The 17,798-nt window shown below is 36.9% G+C and overlaps 1 protein-coding gene across 4 annotated transcripts in view; it reads left to right on the forward strand.

The window, feature by feature from the left end:
- The window catches only part of DENND1A (DENN domain containing 1A), a 541,897-nt gene that overhangs the window by 156,041 nt on the left and 368,058 nt on the right, over positions 1-17,798 (forward strand). For all 4 annotated transcript variants that reach the window (XM_060154381.1, XM_060154382.1, XM_060154383.1 and 1 more), the window contains exon 4: positions 12,952-13,001. In XM_060154381.1, the coding sequence (XP_060010364.1) occupies positions 12,952-13,001 (50 nt within the window). The remainder of the gene's footprint in view (positions 1-12,951; positions 13,002-17,798) is intronic.

Raw genomic sequence — 17,798 nt, forward strand, 5'->3', positions numbered from 1 at the left:
GATTCTTTCCTGCTACATGTCCACATCTGTAGGACCTGGTACTGTACATGGATGCTAATAGGCCAAATATTTGATATATAATAATAAACAACCAAATAGTGTTCACACTGTGGTCTTTGGGCTCAGAATTTGAACAAAGTAGGACAAACCAAAACATACCTTTATTAAGTCTCACCTTGCCTAACAGAGAGGAATTTAAGATTCTTATATTTGAGTATATTTCAAATATGATGCCTCGTTAGTAACATCTAGTTTTAGAAGTGTCAGCAGTAATTGATAAGAACATTATTTTTATTAGAGAACTCTTCCAGCCTGCCAGATACTTATCATTCCTAGAGATCTAAACCCCTGGTAAATTGAGAAATATTTTTGCATTTTTAAAATGTATCTGTTATAATAAACAGATTTAATGGCAGCTAAAATACTTTTCATTATTCACTTATTTCTTAACAAATATCATCCCCTCTAAAAATTTTAAGTGCCTTTTTTTGGGTATGTTTGGCCCAAAGAATAGTAGAAGGCAAGTATCCCCATGTTATATGAGATTTGGCTTTGGAAATGTTACTTTGGGCAAAGGCTTTACTTTTTCAGCATCATTTTTTTTCACCTATAAAACAAGGAAGTAATGAGGATTTTGTAGGAGAATTAGGCATGATGTGTACACAATACCTGCATTAGTCTAGTTTAATAAATGTTTTCTAATGTAGCGTGAGGAAAATGAAGCAAAGGGAAGATTTTGCCGTTTCCATGTCATTGTTGATGTCTAGTATTGCACTAAGCCCTAGAATGTAGATAACTCCTTAATGTGGTTAAAGAGCTTGGAGTCAAGAGATAAAAACTAACTCTTCTAACACCACTCCCCAGTTTCCCATTACAAGGCAGATGGAACGTCTGTTTGTTCTTTCAGTACCCTTCAGACAAGCCATGGTTTTCCTTTTCTCTAAGACTAATGACCATAGCATCCAATCCAGGACACTTGTGAGAGCAAAAGGGGGCACCATGATTACACAGAGATAATGAGCATAACCAGGATGTTCTGGGCAAGCTGGCACATAACGTTACCCTAACCTAAGACCTTTTGATACAACAAAAATCTTTTACTCCACTGCTGCAATTGGAAAGCAAGGTGGGAAGAGCTTGAGCTCCTAGGAGAATGAAGTTGGGTTTGAATCTTAGCTTTTCCATCACTATCTATTTCCAATTAGGCAAGCTACTTCACCATTCTACCTGAAAGTAATTTTACTTGGCTTTCAAGGCCTCAGGTCATGTGTAAGAGGGTGATAATATCAACATCAGATTACTGGTAGGATCACTGAGTATATATGTAAAGCTTCTAGCACAGGATGTGACACTTATTAGCTGCTTTGTCAGTCCCCTTCCACTTGTCACTTAAGCCCCTCCAGAGTATTTGGGAAACAAAATACAGGCTGAAACAGAAGAAACTTAGGTAAATCAATTAGATACCTTAAATTGTATACATAATTCTTAGCTTTTAAGTCATAAATGGTAAACCCTTGACAGGAATGACTAATATTACATTTATACAGACTTTAATAGTTTTCTCTATTCCTTTCATTTTCTACATCAAAAATAAATATTGATTCTCTGACAAACTCAATTCTCCTTTGGTCCATGTGGTCTCACTGCTTTCCTATGAAGATTAAACAAGAAGACATGTAGACTGTTAGGTTCTGAAGAGAGATTTAAGCTGGTCCTATTCAAATCTATTACAGTTCCTATGTTGCTGTCTTCAACCACAACCCTTCTCCCTGCTGCCAGGGTTATTATTAAGGCTCCTGTGTGAGGCTCCTCCTCCATCTCGGTGGCCTGACAGGCATCCAGTTGTGTGTCTGTCCCTTCCTGTGGAAACGGAAGGTCTTGAGATCTATGGACAGTCTGATGATAGGAATGACGGCAATAGGAGTAGCATGGGAATTCAGGAGACAAGAGGAGCTCAGTGAGAATACCTTCTGAATCCCCCTGGAATCTAGAAGACTTGGGAGTAGATAGAGGGGTTAGGAAATGACATGCAAGTGGGATGCAAAAGATTCAAACCCTCCTAGTGACTTCCAGTGCACAAGAATCAAGTCCAGACTCCTTAACATGCCCTCTAAGGCCACATGTGATTTGGCCTCTGCCAACCTGTCTAACACCATCTTCTGCCACTCTCTCCCTTGCCTCCTCTGATCCAACATGCCAGGCTTATTTTAGTTCTTTGAATGTGCCAAGGACTGTTGTTCAGTGGCCCTTGCTCATGCTGTTATTTATTTACTTATTTTTGGCCTTCTTCTCCCTATCCCTCTTGCAATCTTTGGCTGGTAAACACCTGCTCATTCCTCAAGTCTCAGCTCAAAATGTCGCTTCCTGAGATGCCTTTCTTGACCCTTCCATCTAAATTCAGGCCCCTGTCTTTTTGTCTTAGAGCACTTTCTTCTGTTCTTTCACAGCTTCTGTCACAGTTCCAACGATGTATTAGTGTATTCCTTTGCATAGCATCTGTCTTTCAACTAGATCAAAAACTCCATGCAGACCGGGTCTTTAGCACATTGTCTGGTACTAAATATATTATCTTGCCTAGGGAAATGTATCGGTTTTCTTTTCTAAGATGACTTGGAAATATTCTTGATTTCTGGGGCTCCCTTGTCTCCTTCCTTGTTAATTGACACTTGGGAAGGTTTCTTCAGAGTTATTTTGAAATTCAACAACCACAGCAAATATTTGAATCAAAGTCACATGAATGGATCATCTGTCCCCCAGCAAGTGTTAGTAGTGAGATTCTTTCTTGTTCTGATGGGGTGAAAGAGATTAGCAGGCAGCAGCTTACCAGGACCTAGATGGTACATCTGGATTTTCGACATGTTGCGCTTGAAGTAACTATGGGACATGGGGCAGAACTGTCAAAAGGCAGTTGGAATGGGCGCCCGGAGCTGGAGAGGTAGTTTATAAATGAAGATTTGAATTTGAGTCATTTACACAGTGATGGTAATTGAGATTAAAGTATAAGTAGACTATGTTAATGGAGGAGGATACAGAGAGAGAAGAAGGGAGATAAATTCCTGGGAATACATATAAGGGAAAGGAGTTGGGGGGGCAGAAATTGAGGAGTGAGAGAGGCAGGAAGAGGCCCTTCTACATCTAACAGAACGTTGGGTGTACATATAACGTATTTGAGTGAATGTGGTGAGGAAAGCACCAGAAAAAGCTTTCTTCTCTTTTAATATTGCTTTTTAAAATATTGTAAACAATGGAATCACTTTGCTGTACAGCAGGAATTAACACAACATTGTAAATCAACTATACTTCAGTAAAATAAAATTTAAAAATATTATAAACAAAATAACTCTCAAGTTGAAGAGCTCTTGAGAATCCAGAGAGCATGATTTATCTGTCAAGAAAACTCCTGGACCTAAACTGTAGTAGTGAACTGTTAATATAAGAAGGAATTGTTTCTCTGAAGAGTCCATGCCACAAAACAGCTGTGAATTCTGAGTAGTGGAAATATGTTTTCTTTTTAATTCTTTGTATTATTTTGTATTTTAAGTAATTTTTCCAAAAGAGAGTATGCAATAGACATTTGGCCATTTAGCAATAATCATGTGTGAATTGTTGGATCACCAGAGAACCAACATGATTGACATTGTCATTTTACCTTTCAGGAATTTCTAAATTTGTGTTTTGGGGTGTTCGTGAGTTTGTTTGGGTAATGGTGTGTGACCAGCTCCTTGACACTCTAGATCAGAGGTTGGGGCTGGTTTTTTGGGACCTTTGAGCTAAGGTGATTTTTATCGTTTTTGAAGAGTTGGGGAAAAAAAAACCAGAAGAATCTGTGACAGAGACCATAAGTGGCCCACAAAGCCTAAAATATTTACTACCTGACCCTTTATAGAAAAAGTTTGCTGAGTCTTTCTTTAGTTTGTAAGTTGTGTATGAAATAAACCAAAAATTTCATAAGAAAACCTCAAATGATGACTGCAGTTCCAGAATGTCTTACATGTCTTAAGGCTTTTCTTTTAAATAGTGACTTAGCTGTTAAATTATGAGAGCACATTTTCTTTGGTGATATATGAACTTGATTGATTGAAGACTGCCTTATGTGACTTGACAGTATGGTCAGAGGCCTTCTGTACTGTATGGTTTATCACAGAATAGTTCTGGAAAATGTTTAAACCTATTTCGGTTGTGTTTAGTTTATCCCAGGCAGCCTCAGGTAAACACTAGCATTGACGTGTTGGAGCAAGATATGTAAAGTGAAATAAAACATATATGTGGAATTGAATTATTTTCTTTGTATTTTGCTGGCCCTCTGAAGAGACATTTTCTAGTTGCAAAAGAGTAAAATCTTTGAGTATTAGATTTTAGAAAACTATTTGAATTGTATACTTTTTTATATCAATAGTGTTTCGTATCACTTGCCTTCTGTCTTTGTAATGAGATGTCGTCGATCTATTCTGTTCTGAGTATAAATTTCCTCAGTTCTTGAATCCTCCTGATATTGTTCCATCAGAATTTGCAAGTTGTGGGAAATAAAAGTTGATTATGAAACAGTTCTGTAATTGGAAATGACTGTGAACCGAGGCCCTATCTAATCAATTGCTAAATAATTCCCTCTCAAAAGCGGATTTGATAGTTACATTTTGATTTTCATATTCTGCTCACAGTGTTTGTTGACAGTGTCTGACATCCCCTGCCACTGGATAAATAAAGCCTATTATTTCCTTTTTAACATTTTAAGTGATTACTCTCATACAAGAGCTAAGGTTAAGTATATTATCAAACTATCATCCTGTCTATTTGAAGAAGCTGGGAATCTTGATTAATATGCCTTGTTAACTGATGATTTCAGTTCCATACTGGTAGTGCTAGAATAATTTGTATAAACCAAGCAGTACAGATTCCTTATTTTAGCACTAAGACTTACAAAGGCTTCTTTTAGCAGCCTTTAATTTTGTACCTTTGTATGTGACATAGCCTGTGGCTGTGATAGCTACTGTGAATCTCCAGTTGTTTGGGGATGAAAGGAGGAGGCAGCTGGAAACTCGGTAGCTGCATCTAGCTGTCTACCTAGAGAAGGCCTTGATTTCAAGTTTATCTAAACAAGCTCGACTAATCCCAACTATCTAGGGGGATCCACTGTCAAAACAAGCAGCGTGGCCCTGAGGCAAACACAGCTATACAGAAATGAAGGCTGGGGCTTCCAATACTCTGATGACTGCATACTGGAGGCTTTTTTCCCCCCTGAAAGAGGGTAGGAGAGGTAGAATTTGCATAATGCCTTTTCATTGGAAACTTTTGGAAGGCTGACAGACCTCCAGCTTATAGATCTGTAGCCACAATACATAGTCTATAGGAGAATCCTTGAATGACCTAACCATATTGAAAGGAAATATAAAAGCGTCCAAGTATAGCCAAGTGAGAGAGGAAAAGAGGCTGATGCATTGTCTAACATCTGCTGTACTTCTCGTTAGTTTTGTTCTTTGCTATTCTGTGTGGACTTTGGAGAAGCCTAAGACAGCCTAACATGAATCCTATAATCTTCCTTCTGAATATTTATGTAGCGTGCCAGCTTCTAAGCTGTCCTTTGCGTTTTCCTACTTCCCCCTCATTTTCATGCTCTCAAATGAGGCCAACATTTCAAAAGCTAAATAAATGTTTGTGAATGTTTATAAAAGATTTGCATAAATTTGTCCTTGTCTGACAAAGATCACTTTTTTCTTATGCCAGTTCTGAAAAAAAATTTTTTAAGGTTTTGGTGCTTGTCTTGACAACAAAGTCCTGCATCCCAGAACAATGATTGCTGATTAAGTGGGTATGCAATTGTGATTGAATAGGCTTTCAAGATCCTGGGTAAAAAGGCCTATCATCTGAAGGCTGAATTATAGAATTTAGAAAATGTTATCAGAAGTACACATTTAAATCTATTTTTTTGGTACCATATCATTAGGTTAGACAAAGGGTTCTTACAATTTAAAGTATAACTACCCACGGTTTTAAAAATCCACTGTATAAATTTTAATAGTTAGAATGTTTCAGTAACTCAGAATATCACTTTTCTTTCCTATGGTTGAACATATTTAAAAATAACTGTTAGACCTTTAGGGGCTTTTGGGAAACTGTAAGGCTACCAGTTGTACGTGTTAATATGTTATTGGGATGGTAATCAGAGGAAATATACCAGGCAGTCCTTTAAGATATCTGAATGTACAGTCATACCTTGAGAAAATATAAACTACATGGAATATGTGTTAAGGCTTAATTATAAGACACACACACACACATATACACAGAGCCCAGATACTCATGCCGCCGATGTGTTTGCTGAATTCATTTTTTTTTAAAAATTAGAATGGATTTTGTGGGGTGACAAGGGATGTTGTGGGTAGAGGTGCTAATTTAGTTCAGAGATATTCGAAGATTGGCAGGAGAGAGAGGTAACAGCCAGTTCTGTTAGTCCTTTGGTTGTATTGGTTTAGAGGTTTAAGTTGTCATTAAGGCACAAACTAGAGCCACTTCTCTGACACAGTTTTTATCACATCTGCTAGGCTTGTGTCCCAAGAGGAGACGTGGAGAGCAGTGAATTCAGCATGGGCCCATTATCGACTGCTTTTTCGCGTGTTGTAAAAGCAGTGAGACCTCAGGGAGGCTTGGAGCCTCCTCCCGTGTAATGTCCAAGTCAGATTTGAAGGACTGGTGGCAGGAAAGCTTTGGCCTTGGGGTATGAATTCTAAGAAATAGAGGCACAATTAAGTTTAAAAAATTCAAGGACTTTGAGCTTGATAATGAAAGATTTTTTTCTAGACAAATGTAAGTAAAAAAGTTGCCCATCTGTGCACATTTTTGTGTGCATTTAAAATATTTAAAAGCTGACAGATTTTAAATGCTTATAAAATAGTATTTCTATTAGTGCTCTTTTTTTTTTTTTTAATAGTATCTTCCTGAGGGCAAGTTGCTTCTTCAGTGAAATCATGTTTGTAGTTTCACTGTTGGGACTCTGTTCCTTTGGTATGTGCTGACTTGTGTGTCCCCCACCAACCATTCCTCCCCCCGCCCCCGCATTTTCCCCAACCTTTCTTTCTTTTAGATAAATTCATAACATAAATGTTCAGATAATAGGATTTCAAATGTCTAAGGAAATGAACAAAGCAAAATATTGTAGAGTAATACTATTAAGTGCAAGGAATTATATTACCGATACCACTGAATGCTAATTGCAAGAGATTCAAACCAAATTATTTATTCATTTTCGAAGTATTTGAAACAGTGTCACAAAGTTTATTGGTGTTTAACATTGACCTTTTAAATATAGCTCTCTCATTTTCAAACCTTTTGCTGTAAGGTTTAAAGTTAATAAAATGAAATCCGAGAATATAGAATGTTATATAATATCATAATTTGGGGACAACTTTAAGTAATTTTTGAAGAAAGGGAAGGATACAAAAGGATAAAGTGATTGTGTTAAATTAAAAAAATTTTTGTATAAGATTCAGTGTTTTTACTTTAGACTTCAAAGGTCATGAAGATTTACACTTAAAAGTAGTTTTAGAGGTGGCTCTTCTGCTGTTGTAAGCATTCCACCTATATACTTAGTGTCCTTGATAATTTAGATATAAAGTTTACATGGTACAGAAAATGGTGAATTTCTATATCTTATTGTAATTTAATTTTTGAATTACAACATTGACTATGCATATTAGATATTACACAAGTTAGCATAATGATAACATATGCATGACTCAAGATTAAAGTTTATAAAAAGTGAACTGAGAGTAAATATTGAAGTATACCAAAGAAAAGAAGCAGACTCTGTAGCATTTGAGCAGCGTTGTTAGAAATTTGACCCGGCTTTTATGTTCGGGTGTTGAAAGGCCTTTCTGTAAAATCCCTTATTCAAAGCCTTTTCTCATTGGAAAAAAATAAAAGTTTGGTTGTAACTATAGTATGGATCTTGGGTTTAAGTTGACATTTATAGGGAAGGAGAAAAATTGTATTTCCTGTTTTCATATTTAGGAAATTTCTGGTCAACATTGTTGAACTTGGTGCTAATTAAGCTTCTAAGAACTTCTTACCATTCTGTTTTACTCTTCTGAATCATAAGCATTAAAACCTCTGTTAGCTTTCACTTGGAGTCCCTGGTTTTAACTTGAAATGGCTTAAGGTAGAAATTTTGCTAGCTTTTTTGTATGTTTGGATTTTGTGTGTGTTCTATTTTTAACTTTCAACTTGAGTTTTGAGATCATCAATCAAAGCCTTTTCTTTCAAGTCAGTTGCACTGATCTCACTTGCAGGACTTAGAGGGTCAGCATTTACCTCATGCTATTAAAAATTTTTTTTAAACATAGAAATAGAATATTTTAGGAATTTGCGCTCCACAGATCTTTTCATGACACATCTACATTCTGAAATGAACAAATAAATTACATATGAGAGACTCAGGAAATGCTCTCCTACTGTCTTCCTGCTTCTTCCTCCTTCAGTCCTTTTTGGACAAAGGTGAATTATCGACCACTATACCAGCAATTTCCAAAGAGGGTGATTGTAGCTTTACATATTTTAAAATACATTAATTTATTCAAGCAGTCTCTTTGCTCTATTTAGATGTTTTCCTGCACACATTTTCTTTTTCCTTTTGGACTACTGAGAATGTGCCTCACCTCCCAACATTCTGTGACCCCAGTGGACGTTATAATCAGCCTGCACTTTTGTCTTTCAGATGGCATTTATTTGCGGGGTGCGTATGTCTGTGTTTGACTGTCATTTGTTTTCATCTGCCAAATACAACTAATTTTTGTTTATGGGTTTCAATGAAGTAATGAAAACAAAGTATTTGACACCTAAACTGATGGCTGTTGCAGTATCTCATACACCTTCCCACCCTGCACTCCAAATTCAGGGGGAATTGGTTTAGCCTCTCATTATTAATAATCCTTGTTAACTACATCAAATTTAGTCTTCGAAGTTTTGCCTCGAGATAGGATTCTATTATGGATAATATTATAAATGTAAAATTTTACCAGGTTTTTAAGGGAATAGCTCGGTTTCATTAGAACATAATTGACTTTGTCCGGATTGGAATAAGGTCCCTTGATGGGCCTTCTGACTGTATGAGAATTCAAACTGGGTGAAATGAATCCAAAGAAGACTGAGATGAAACTTGAATTCATTTCTGATTTTCACTTGCAGATGAATCCAGTGTTAGGGTTGTTGATTTCATATTTTGGTTCACACTCTGAGATTTGGTATCTCCTTGTGGGCAGAGCTTTGTAGATGTTGTTGCGTTTCTACTGCATTGTGCGATCTGCTGCTTAATATACCCATAACTGAAAGGTTAGTGCAACTGCCTGCCCTCCACGCTCCCCCCCTGCCCCTTCTGCTCTTACTTATTCCTGCATGAAGTATTGTATATTGTGTTGGGAAGAAAAGCCCTTTTGGAAATTGCCTATTTCATAAATTGTCTGGTGACACAAAGGGGTTGAATTCTGTATTCTTGTCTCATTTATTTTGAAAACTTTGCTACTGAACTCACCTTAATCAATGAGCTCAGTGTTGTCTCCAATAAGTTATGTGTTGGATATATTGATTGGGAGGGATTTTAGAAAACCCGTCTGGGGTTTATAATGTCAGCAGTGTTTTGATTATGAAAAGAGTTGGAACCTGGGGACATGGAACCAGGTGGCAAATGTCCTAAAGCCAGTGGTGACATGGTGGACTGGTTCCCTCCTGGGATCTAGTTCATGCCCTGCACTTTAACTGTGGTGACTGGCTACTATAGATGCACTTTTTGCTCATTAAAATGTTAAAAAATCAAACTGTACATAAAAAGATTTGTGAAAATATAAACTTGGGAATTGATCTGGAGAGCTGGCACAATCTTCCCCACCCCCTGCCTTAGCAACGAGGTCATTTACATTTCATCAGCTGTATTGCATCTCCAAGATCCGATTTATGATTTACGTGGCAGTTGAGGTTGTACTGAGGCTGGTCGTCTGAAAGAGCTTGTGTAGGCAAGGGAGGGAGGGAGAAAGAGAGAGAGAGAGGAGAGAGAGAGAAAGAGAGAGAAGAAAACAGGAGAATTACTTTCTACAAAGAAAGTTCCCTAGCCAGAGACACAGGTTCAAGAGAGAAAAATGGGTTGGTAACTGGCTAGTGACTGTTTTCCCAGTAAAGTTAATATTGAAAGACTGTGGGACACTCTGCTATAAGCATGATGCTCAACATATGTTTAAATCAGTGTTTTAAAGTCCCCTCTCTCAGAGAGTGGCACTTTTCATATTGAAGTAATTGTGTTTTTCTTTGGAAAGAGAGGATAAGGTAGTTACCTGTTTATATATGGGGAAAACATCAGTATTAAGAAAAATTGGTTTATTTCAGCAGTTTTTATTTACAGGAAACATTACTTGTTTTCCCCTCCCTGTTCCTGTCCTCCCCTTCCCAAACTGAGAAGTTTGATTTTTCAGTTCTGATTGAGATAATGTGTGAATTTGCCTAACACAGAGCAATGCTCATTTTTGTTTTCTCCTCTGACAGCACACTACTGTGCTGTTTGACTTAAATTGGAATATCAAACTCTTGTAATATCACAAACATGAAGAAACATATTGTAATGCACAAACATGTGCCTACATTTGCCTATATTCCCTTCCCTCCTCCCCATCCCCCTGCCCCATTGCTTAATTAGACTTATCACTGCTTTCTTGGGTAAAAAGGAAAGCTCTTGGGAGGTGGGTTGTACTCAGCCTACATTGGGTATTTTGATATTTGTTCTAATATTATCTGACAGACAAGTTCATGGTTGCTTATTACTCTTGACATTAGAAAGTGGTAAGTAGTTTCTGTATTGTAGTGAGTAATAAGTTGGGCATATTAGATTTCTCTGACTCTGCTGTAGCCATGGGGGTCCTTTCTTTCAAAAATCTTGAGGGCTTTTGTCAGCTCAACTCCAGCATAGAGTAGAGGAGTACGTCTGCACCTGTAACTTTTGAAGGGTAAAGGATAAATGTCTTTGTAGCTGGTGTTCGCAATGAGTGAGCACTGGGGACTGAGTTTTAGAGAATGCTTGGTACATAAACTAAAGTCAAGCAATGCTCTGTGGTATTTGAAACTTGATGTGAAAGGAATTTGTAAGGAATTTCTTTTTGTGTGTAAATCCTAAGAGTTTTGTTTATGGGGCTTATAATATATTTTATAATGAAAACTGCAGACATTAAAATGAATGTGTTGTATGATCTCTTTGCCAATATTTGCCTGATAATAACATTATGCATTGAAAAATTGCTGTTGTTCTTCTGATTCCCCATTACCTATTGCAATTTATTTTACTATGAGTTTTAAAACAGTATGTGTACGGTCTTATGAATATGCCACATTATGAAATTAATTAATGTATCAGTAATGCCTCAGGTTATGCTGAAGTACTCTTACCCGCCCTTTTTCATTTTTCACTTTTCTATTCCTTTACTGTATCATGACATGCCTTAACAGTGCTGTGATATACACCCAGCCCGAAATGATATTAAAAAAATAGGATATGCTCAATTGAATTATGTAGGCAGAACATGCTCTGGCAGAGAAAGTCAGTGTGCTTTCTGCTTCATTGAGTGGGTTATTAGATTGATGTGGTTTATTTCTTGAGTGATAGAACTGGTTTTAAAAATAAATGAAGCGAGAAGCATCAATTCAGTTAGCATTGATAATTCATTATTATTGGTTAGAAAAGTGCTACATTTGTAAACTGATCTTTAATTTATCACTTGGATTAGGATTTGCAATGGGCAGGTTTGTTTTAATTTGAACCAGCTTCTCAATGACCGAAAAATGTGTTCTTCATTTTGTCTTGAAGTTGGATTTTAAATAGTTAAAAGGCAAATCAAGTGCATGAAAGGAATACTTTTTTAAAATTTATAATATTGGTCTATGAACTTATGATAAGCACCAACTGTGGTCTGTCCAAGTCTGCAGTTAAAATTAAGTCAAGTTAGAGAAAATTCTGTGAAGGAAGTAATGATTAATTACTTGGGTCTGTGTGTTGCTGTTTGTATATATTCTGTGTACGTGAAATGTATCTATTGGGAAAAGTCACACACCACTGTATGTTGTGTCTCATATAATATTCTTAATGTTAGAAGTTTCTCTTTTATGAATAAGTCTTTGAAATGTCACTCTGGGTTTTTTTTTGTACCCTTTTTGTATACTTCCCCTGAGTAATGTGCTTGGTTTTATGTACCTACATATTTGTAAAAAGACATTTAAACTGGTAGTTTGCTTTGGATTTTTATAAATTACAAGCAGGTAAGTGTGTTCCATTTTGATAATGACGTTTAATGATAATGACTAAAAATACTGCACACTTAAAATTGTTATAGTTTGATTACAAAATAAATTCATGCCAGAAATGGCAACTTCTTTATAAAGTAAATAAAGTTTTAAACTCTAAAAAAATGTAGTTGACAATGTTCGGGGACAATTATCTTCCAGTTGGTTTTCTATTTTGCTTGTGATTTGGCCTATTGATGTTGGGAAGCGTTGTCTAATCCTGGCCCCCTCTGTTCCTAGGTAACAGGCAAAAACGGTGCCAGCAACAGCGGCCCTGCCAGGCCAAACCCATGTGGCTCGGTGTTATTCACTCTGATCCATATGGTCAGGCTGGAGATGGTCCCTGGAGGGGTGTTAACACTCAGCAACCCACCCGCCTCCCTCCCTTCAGAGCTTTCCTGCACGGCTCCTGCTGCTTGCCCATGTGTGATTCTTGATTAATTTTTCATTTTTAATGAAGTTTGATCATGTTTATTATTTCTCATGATTGACTGCCTGGTACTCCTCCCATGTAATTGATAAAGCCCATATTTCTTCATCTGTCTCCTCTTTCTTTAGGGTAAAGTTGCTAGATTGTGTGCCATGGTTAATGTTAGATTTATTGGTCCCATTAGATGTATAAATTATCTCTCTTTCTCTCCACAGGAAGTTCTACAGACTTTGACCAAGTTTTGTTTCCCCTTCTATGTGGACAGGTAGTGTCAGATTTTCAAACTTTACTAGAAAAAAAAGTGTCAATAAACCTGCTATGGAAAATAAAAACCATACCATTCTTAACATTCTGTCTGTTTAACCATGATTTAAAACACCTATGTTCCAAGGAGAGTTGCAGTATTCTCCTTTCCTGGGGATTTTATTGACACTATCAAAAAGTTTAAAGCCTAGAGCTTTGCATTGGTTAGTTTGTGAGATATATTTTGCATGACATTAAATTTTTTATTTTGGTTATCAGACTCAAACCATGATTAAGAATGGTTGGTATTTAATCCAGTGCTATTTAATTTTTATTGAAATAGGAATATATTTGACTTAACCAAGTAGTATTGCGTAACTCCATGGCCTTATGAGTATTATATAGACTTTGTTTTTCTTAGACTTCAACTTAAAATTTAAATCAGCATAGGCCCAACTTGTTTAAAGGTGTTCAGCTATTTAAAAAGCAAATTGCCAAATAGTGTCTTGCATTTTGTTTAGGTGTCTAAGAATGGTATCTCTGGGGAAATAAGCATTTTCAGTAGATTTCTAGACTAAAAAATAAAAATCATCTAAACATTTCCTTAGTATTTGCATTATGATTAACTGTTTCTTGAAGTGGTATGAATATCAGAACTTGAAGATAATTAAAATAGTCTGAGGGTCTTTTTTTGTTTTTTTATTTTTAAATAAGCCAATAGCTTATTTTTAAATGGCTTATTTTTAAAAACAATTTTAGAAGAGCTTTTTTAACTTATAAAACTATAATTTACTAATAATGCTAATAAAATGACAAAACAGTCATCTTAATCTTATTTTCAAGGAAGGTCTACTGTATTTTTCATTACAGTTTAAGCATTGTTTTTGCAATCATTTATTTTTTCACTTGACTGCTGCCTATTCGTAATGTTGTCTTCATGGAAAATTGAACTATTAGACTGTATAAATGTTAAGTTCCACTTTTAGCGACAGAGGTTTTAGAAAATATCATTATAAATAATAAGTGGCATAATCTGTTCCAAGAAAGCTATGCAATGTGCCCATCTTCAGGAAGGTTCTATCATATATTTTAGTGTACCCAGACGAGGCAGACCTGAAGGAGTTTAGTGATTTAGAGTGCGTGTGGGTAGTGTACTGCTTGGATCTTTTCTACACTCTGTAGTAGCAGTGTCCTGGTTTATTTGGCATAAACCTAAAAATGGTGTGAGATGAGAACTGGTAGCCAAAGGAGTTTAAAAGAATACTAAAAAGCAAAGGAGTACTAAAAAGCAGCTTTGGAATGTTGCCAGCCACTTATAATCACTGTTTTCTGTGGTTCTAACATGTTATTTTTTAAAGCCAATCAACCATCGTAGTATTTCCAGACTCGGGCCTTTTAAAATCCTGGTACCAGGGCTGTTTTAGTAGCAGGTTGATGCTCAAAACAGAATAGCCTTAATTTTAAGAGGGTCAGCCTTTGTAATGAGAGTCTTCTTGTCTCTTCTTTATCCTGTTCCTTCTAAAATAGCAAGGAAGTAGGGTTTTGTTTAGAGACGTTTAATGCAAACTTCACATTTATATGTATGAATTAGTGATGCATGAAATCTCCTCCAGTTGCTTATAAAATGTATTACAAATTATGGCAAGGGCATATTTATACAAATTAATAAAGGTGAAATGTTTTTAAAATGTCGCTAGGTATTTAACAAAGAAAAATAAGAATATATCTTTACATGACTCCTTGATAAGAGTGGTGATCTGTTTTGGATAGGTATTCCTTAATTGACTTTATAAACTAATATTAGAAGAAATAAGCAATGAGATTAAATCCCTCCCAACACATACACACACACACACACACACACACACTCTCTCTCTCTCTCTCTCTCTCTCTCTCTCTCTCTCTCTCTCTCTCTCTCTCTCTCTCTCATGCCCCACACACATCTTTACTTACCTACCTGTCTGGGTGATTACATTCTGAAATGGAAGAAAAACAGAGTCCTTAAGTTACAGTGCTAAAATCTGTTTTGTCACCAGTAACGGCTGATGTCTTTATTTTGTTAGAAAAACATCTTTTTTCTAAAATGCTTCTCTCCAAATTACCCTCCCCTAATCGTGTTCCTCATTTTTTTTTTCCCACAAAACAATTTGGGACAGAAATGTCTCTTTATGGGTATATTTTAATCTTTACTGTATACAATGGTTCTTTCTTACATTGTGTTGTATTATGCGCCCTGTAGGCATTGATAACTTTTATTGATACAAAAAAATCAACTTAGTTGGGGGACTATATTTTTTCTCTTCTGTTGCCCCACTTCTAACTGTGGCATACTTCACTGCAGAAGAGATAATAATAATTAAGTTTGTTTACAAAAAAATACAAAGGTTCTAACGTCACTGCTTTTTATTAGCTCACAGTTAGCACTGTCAAATGGATATGCCCAGATTCTGAGGCCCACAATGCCCCGCAGAGGTATTTATGATATTGTTTGACTTAGAAAATATGTCGTCATGGGAGATGAGTAATGCCCCGGGTGATTATGTTCAAAAAAGAAAGCTACCTAATCTTTTCAGTATCTGTGCTTTTCTACCTCAAGGAACAGTAAATACAACTTTCTGACATTTCTAGTCTATATCAAGAGTGGGATTTTCACAGTCGTCATCAAATCACCCATTAACATTGGCATCTTGCTGTCTCTTCTGTTGTTTTAAGGTTTTTCTTTCTGAAACTAGGACTTATGAAAAATAATAATGCTGGTAGCTCTTCAAAAGAAAGTGCTTTCTCATGTGTTATCTCATTTTATCCTTCTGTCATAAAAGATGAGAACAAGTGCTGTTATCATCACTGGAAGAAATCTAAGCTGTAGAGAAATCGTGACTTGCCCAAGGTCCGCTTAGGCTGCTAGCACAGTCTAGACATCCATCTCCCAAATGAGTACATTTCTCAGTAGACCACCTTGTGGGAAGACTAGTCACCAGATAGAGGGAGGTAAGGAAGGAAATTAATATTTCAGTTCTTAATTGATTCTAGTCAACATGCTGGACATTTTTACAGTAATACCTCATTTATTCTTCCCAGCAACTCTAGGAGATAGGTGGTGGTGGTATCTCTTTTACAAAAGGGCAAAGGAAGGTTCAGAATGTGTAGCATTATGTTGGGTGGTATGGAAATGGTATCAGACTTGGAGCTCTGCTGTCCATGCATTTCTCAGTCTAGTCCAGAATGTATTGTAAAGACACAGTAAAAAATATCTATCCAAAAGGATAATGAGGTTGGGAAAGACTGAGATGGTCAGAGAAAACATCATATAGTGGGTGAGGCTTGTGTTGAGACTGCAAGGACAGCAAGAATGGGGTAAGTGGAAGGGAGAGCCCAACACCCCACATGCGCTGAAGAACAAGGTAGAGGAGAAACTGCGAATGAGCCTAGAGATCATTTGGCCAGAGCAGATGGAGCCTCCTGCTGAGAGGGTAATGTGTGCCGTAAGAGCTTGGGCTCTGACTACAGGAGGCCTTGAAAATGTGTGGGAATGAGACCACAGGATTTTAAAGCTGAAATTTATCTGGCTTAAGCATCCCATTTTACAGAAGGGAAAGTAAGATCCATAGAGGTGAAATGACTTCCTTATGTCACAGCTATGTAATTACAGAGCCGGGGGGCGGGGGGACGGATAATCTTATTCCCAAGCCAGAGTTATTTCTACCCTACCCTGTACTTGAAGCACTTGGTGGAAAGGAGCAGTGAAATGACAGTGCTAAGATCCCTGTATCACTCTCAAAAAGTTTTTATTCTTGATGAAAGCAGGCTCTTCAAAAAAATAAAAAAGATTTGAATCCCATTTCATATTGTGGTGCTACTTACTTGCTCTTGATAGCTGGCAACCTGCTTCAGCTAGTCAAAGCACTCAAGAGACTCACTGGATGGTGGAAAAGCTATTCTCCATGTTTGTGCTTATCTTCTTTCAGAACCCAGAAAACCAGCTACTATTCAGTTGTCCTGTTAATTATACTAGTATACACAAGTGACATGAGCATGAAGTGAAATGACATCTTTTCAAGGGCAGAGGCACAGTTTAATGGTTTAGGATGTAATCACAGATGCAAATGTGGTTCAAATGCTATTTACCATTTTATTCTGTATCTGTTATGTGCCACGCATTCTGTTGTGCTCTTTTCCTGCATTAAAATCTTACACATTTGCAAGGTTGCCATTATCATAATGCCACATATGAGGAAACAGAGGCTCAGCTAGGTTCGCTAATGTGCCCAAGGTCCCACCATTGGTAAGTGGCGGAGCTGCTGTGGGAACCCACGTTTGTCTGACTTCCAGTTCCATCATACGTGTTCTATATCATACTGCCGTTGTTAGATCCATCACACCACAAAGAAAGCCACCAAGCAAACTCTTAACATTTATTTCAAAGGCAATATGTAGTTATTGTAAAAAAGTAGAAAATTCAGGTAACTGAAGACAATGAAACCCATTTTTATTCAGATAATTGAAAGAAAATGAAACTAAGGTGCATGATTAGTGCATTAGTATATGTCTGCCCAGATCTCTCCTCTCGCTTCCACTTCTATGCATTCATCCTGCTGTGCTTTTCAAAACTGAATCCATTTGGCCACTTGCATCCCTTGTTTTCCACCCTTGGTTTAGTCCCTTGATTTAACTTAAGCTCTTGGTTAAGCTGTACCCCATGGTCATTTTCTGTAGCATTTGAGAACCATGAAGCAATTGGGCTTTAGTGGACAAAGCATCGGGGGTATCAACCAGGAGACCTAGGTTACAATTTTGGTTCTGCCGTTGACTTGCTCTGTGC

Source organism: Lagenorhynchus albirostris, chromosome 7, assembly GCF_949774975.1.
Source record: "Lagenorhynchus albirostris chromosome 7, mLagAlb1.1, whole genome shotgun sequence".
NCBI classification, from domain to species: Eukaryota; Metazoa; Chordata; class Mammalia; order Artiodactyla; family Delphinidae; genus Lagenorhynchus; species Lagenorhynchus albirostris.